The sequence below is a fragment of a genome, assembly GCF_019968985.1.
Source record: "MAG: Porospora cf. gigantea B chromosome Unknown PgB_NODE_1924_length_4509_cov_846.292, whole genome shotgun sequence".
In the NCBI taxonomy this organism is placed as follows: domain Eukaryota; phylum Apicomplexa; class Conoidasida; order Eugregarinorida; family Porosporidae; genus Porospora; species Porospora cf. gigantea B.
In genome coordinates, this window is record NW_027178765.1 from 1 (window position 1) to 4,509 (window position 4,509).

Here is a 4,509-nt window from a genome sequence, read left to right on the forward strand (position 1 = left end):
CTAAGACGAGTTTTACACGAAGCTGAATGTCAGCGCTGCTACTATTGGAATGGCACCCAGTCCACATGGGAAGCCTTTTTAGGTGCCTGGCTTAATCGGATGGGACAAGCCTTTTTAGGTGCTCAGACATTGGACAAGAGTTTTGGGCCAAGTTTATTATTATATCCATTTGTTTGAGACACTCATTTGTTCGTGACCGTGCATTTCGGAAATGTGAGCTAAGACGAGTTTTACACGAAGCTGAATGTCAGCGCTGCTACTATTGGAATGGCAAGTCCTGTCAGCGTAGGACAAGGGCAAGCAAGCGTCTATGAGTCTCTCGAGAGTCAGTGAACATCTCGGCAAAAGTTCGTGTGGCACCAGGTCCACACTGCATCAATTGCTCAATATGTAGATGTGGAGGAGGGAGTGCTGGATTGAACATGGCACACGCAGACATAACTATGATCGGTTGCGCATTCCAGCTGCCAAACCCCGTGGGGGCCAAATGTCTGGGAATCCTTGATTTTTTGAATGATCTCAGCAGACTCTGTAGCGCAGATCTTCCATCATACCATAGCTGCAGTTAGCAACAGCGAGCATTACGCGTTGACTCAAAAGCTGGAGCAGCTGTCTCGGAACCCGGCGTTTTACCAAGCCATGATCGCAGTGGTATCCGACCCTCGGCGGCCCCTGGACGTTCGACTAGCCTGCGCCATCCACATAAAACGACGGGTAGAGGCGGTGTGGGACATGGAGGGTGGGGAGTTGGCCTTCTCCGAGCACACAAGGCATCTCATCAAGTCAGGCTTGCTGGCATTGCGAATGGAGTGTCCGGATACTCTGGCGCCGCAAGTTGCGGCGGCGTTAGAGTACATTTCAGGTTCCGACTTCCCTCATCGATGGCCAGAGTTGATACCCTGCGTTCAGCGAAACGCCTCCTCTACAGACGTCAGGCGGATCATGGGCGCTTTGGATGTGCTTAACAGTGTGTTGCTCAAATTCCGCGAGTTCGCTCGATCGAGCCGAACTTTGAGTCAGCAGGAGCTGGTGCTGGAATGCACTCAGGACATGCTGAAGTTGCTGTTTGTCAACTCAGTCCGTGAGCTTTTGGAAGATGGACCTGATAGACAGGCCTGGTCGGAGATATTCTATCTGGCGTCCTCGGTCTTCTACAGTCTAAACTCGCTGGAGATGGCTGAGTTCTTCGAGGAAAACGTAAAGGTATTCTTTGAAGGATTCGTAGCCGTGCTGTCAATCCGTGGTCTCGAGGAGAAGCTCTATCTCCAAGTTCTGCAGAACATGACTCTCTACGCAAATTCCTACCAGGAGCAGCTGGATCCCATCTTGTTTGACAGCGTTCGCGCCGCAATGGATTTTCTGAGCCACCTCACTGATGATCGGGCTCACGACTCGATGGCCTGCAGCGGGCTGCAACTCCTGTCCTCCGTGGCGCTCACTAGATGGCACTCCGGAGACCCTTTTCAAAATGTTGAACAGCTGTTTGGATTCATTTTTCGTAACGCGTGCCTTCGCGACTCGGATCTCGAGGAGTTCAAGCTGGATCCTCTGGACTTCGTGAAATGGGACCACGAGAACGCTGACGTAGGCAGCCGCCGCGGAGCAGTGTTGACCCTTGTGAAGAACCTCAATAAGTACGACGCGAGGACCAAGGAGCTCGAGACATTCGTGTCGAAGCTGCTGTGTGGGGAGTCACCGCTTAACTATGAGGTCAAGAAGGACGCAGCCGCCACCCTAATAACCGCAATGGCCGTAAAGACTGAGAATCGTGCGGGAGTGGTGGAGACCTACTCGTCGGTAGACCTGCTCAACGCATTCAAGACGGTGTTGCTGGACGACTTCATGTCTCCAGATGTTAACTCCAAGCTTGTAGTGAAAGCCGCAGGTCTCAAGTTCCTCTCCACCTTCCGCAATCAGCTGCCAGACGCCGTCATCGCGGAGGTACTCCCTCACATACTTGCACACATCAACTCGCAATGCGTGGTGGTCCACACCTATGCTGCTTGGTGTCTCCAGCGCATCCTGACTGCCCGAGAGCCTGTGCTCGTAGAAAACGTGAAGGTTTACTCTGGTCGGCTACGATTTACAAACGTGCCGCAGCTGATTCAGGCCGTCCCTCGGCTGCTCGCTCTAGTTGACGCCAACCACCTCGCCGATGACAACGTGTTGGTCGCTCGGGCGTTCTTGACGGTTTTGAAGGCCCTACCCAACCTATTGGAATGCCTCATGACTGTCCTGGAAAAAATGGTGGGTGTCGTGAATTCCCGGCTCCAATCGAACGGTGACCCGCACTTTATTCACTATGTCTTTGAGACAGTGTCGTTTCTGGTGCAGAAAGCGTGCGATCAACCAGCGCTCAGCCGAGACGTGGAATCTACGGTTCTCCGAACCTTGACGCGTATCATACTGAACCTCGAAAGCAACGACTTCACCGCCTACTGCTTCCAGCTCCTCTCCATAATGGTGAGGACCTGCGCGACCCCTGAGAGTGGCGAAACGTACAATCAGCTCTTCGTGTACATACTGGACGCCAAAAGGTGGTCTGATCATTGGCAACACGTGCCTGCCATGGTGCACCTGCTGATCGCCTTTTTCAGCCGCGGAGAAGCCTTAGCGTTGGATATCAACTCGCACATGATCAGCATTTTGGAACGGATGCAGTTTGCGCTGTTCCACAACAAATTGGCAACCACCTCTGGAGTGGATTTGGCTCTGGCCGTACTGACTCTGCTTCCAGTAGGGTTCTACCTGGAGTGAGGGACCTGAGATGAATTTACGCAGCAAGTGTGTAGACTTCGTCACTGTCTTGTTATCAGCGGCCCAGAGGCAGGCAGCCAACAAGGCGTCGAGGCTTCCAGAGCGTGTCTGCGTCTGTTTGTCGGTTTACTGCACCATCGTGCACAAGGCGAACCAGTGGAGTACTGTCGGGTTGCCGACGGTGTTGGAGCATATACAACCCGGCCTAACAGAAAATGTTGTCGGAGGGCTGATCTGTCCCGTACTAGCCAAGTGCACTGCAGTCTTGGACCGGCGGATAGCCTTGATGGGTCTGTGTCGCCTGGTTATAGACGGGCAAGTTTTGCGGTCGGATACACTGAAGAAGGCCCTTGCCCAAACACTGCACCAGCTGTGTGAGGCGCAAGGCCTTTTTGAGGATCAGAACCGGCGACCTCGAGCCAACGAGGAGGACGCCGCTGCCGATCTGGACCACCTGGACGTCACCTTCAACAAGCTCCGGGGGGTGGAGGGCGTCGTCCCTCACTTGCTGGCGATGAGTACCTCCTGGAAGGATGACTTAAACCAAGTCGTTTCGAGTCCAACCTTTCAGAGTAACCCCGATTTCGCTGACCTCAGCCGTATCTTGTGCTAGTTCCTTGCAATTTATCGTCCTGAAACCGGGCAGTTCATATCACAATATTCTGTGGTTTCCTTTTGCGTCCACCAGCGTTTCATAAAGTTGTGTTTCGTAGGATTTGGTAGACTAAAATGGACTGGTGAAGCTTTAATGTTCTGGTAAAATGGACTGGTGAAGCTTTAATTTTCTGGGCATGCGTTGTGCACACCACGCACGCTAACACAAGGGGGATACAGCAGCCGCACCCAACTGAACGGTTGGGTTGGTTTTCTCAGAAGATGCGACATTCGGATTTTCTTCCGTCCACGATTAATACGAGCCCTTATTAACCAGTCACCTGACGGGGCGTAGCCACGATTCAGTCGATGAATAAGCTTACTAGGCAACAAACCGAAAGTCTCAACATTCGTTGGTCCAAAGGACCTTTTTGGGTGTGCCGCACAGCGGAAGATGCAGGCCGAAGGCGACACTTAAGGGGTCGAGCAGCAAGCTACTCGACTAACCTCCCGGCTTGGGACGAAGAGTCTTCCTCTTCAGGTAGTCAGTAGTAATCTTCATCACTTCTTCCCGATTCTGTTGGAAGGCAGTTTCAAAACCTGTTGAACGCGTTGAAGAAGAGTAATGCGAAGACCGCGCCCCAGTCAGAGATAATGATGTTGTCGAACATATTTCCAGAATCTCAAGCCAAGACCATCCTTGTGTCAATCAAGGGTTTTTCGGCATCTGGGAATGTCGAAATCGATTTTAAAGACAATGTCTCTGATTGGGGTGGGAACCCCCTCGCATGTAAACCCTCAAAATCCGTGGTTTAGACCCTCATAATCTTGCAGCTCCAAGTAAGCTGTTGCTATGAACCTTTAAGCATGGGATAATGAATACGGCGGTTGTCACCATCGTGTGGATGGGTGATAACTGCTTTCTAGCAGGATTGAAGAGGGACACTCGTACTCAACAGCCAGAGGTGAAATTCTTAGACTTGTTGAAGACGAACACGTGTGGCTGACGGCCAGGGCCGTAGCACGGTAAATTTTTATATGAGAACCCAACAAACCATACACGTAATAGAGCTCCTATTTACCAGCAGTTAGCAGATGATCTTAGGCATAAACTGCACAGCTAAACGGTTCATTCGTTGGTCCAGAGGACCTTTGGGT

At 51.9% G+C, this 4,509-nt stretch overlaps 1 protein-coding gene across 3 annotated transcripts; it reads left to right on the forward strand.

The window, feature by feature from the left end:
• Nucleotides 1–513: 513 nt before the first annotated feature.
• Nucleotides 514–3,370, forward strand: KVP17_004607 (uncharacterized protein; the record flags this gene model as incomplete). Of its 3 annotated transcripts, XM_068522941.1 has the most annotated exons (2): nucleotides 514–2,753; nucleotides 2,782–3,370. In XM_068522941.1, 2 exons carry the CDS (start codon nucleotides 514–516, stop codon nucleotides 3,368–3,370), a joined length of 2,829 nt encoding a protein of 942 aa, XP_068377411.1. The 3 variants fall into 3 exon arrangements, with proteins under 3 accessions (XP_068377411.1, XP_068377413.1, XP_068377412.1); XM_068522943.1 differs by lacking the exon at nucleotides 2,782–3,370 and having other exon boundaries at nucleotides 514–2,757; XM_068522942.1 differs by lacking the exon at nucleotides 514–2,753 and having other exon boundaries at nucleotides 2,768–3,370.
• Between the last annotated feature and the right edge of the window lie 1,139 nt (nucleotides 3,371–4,509).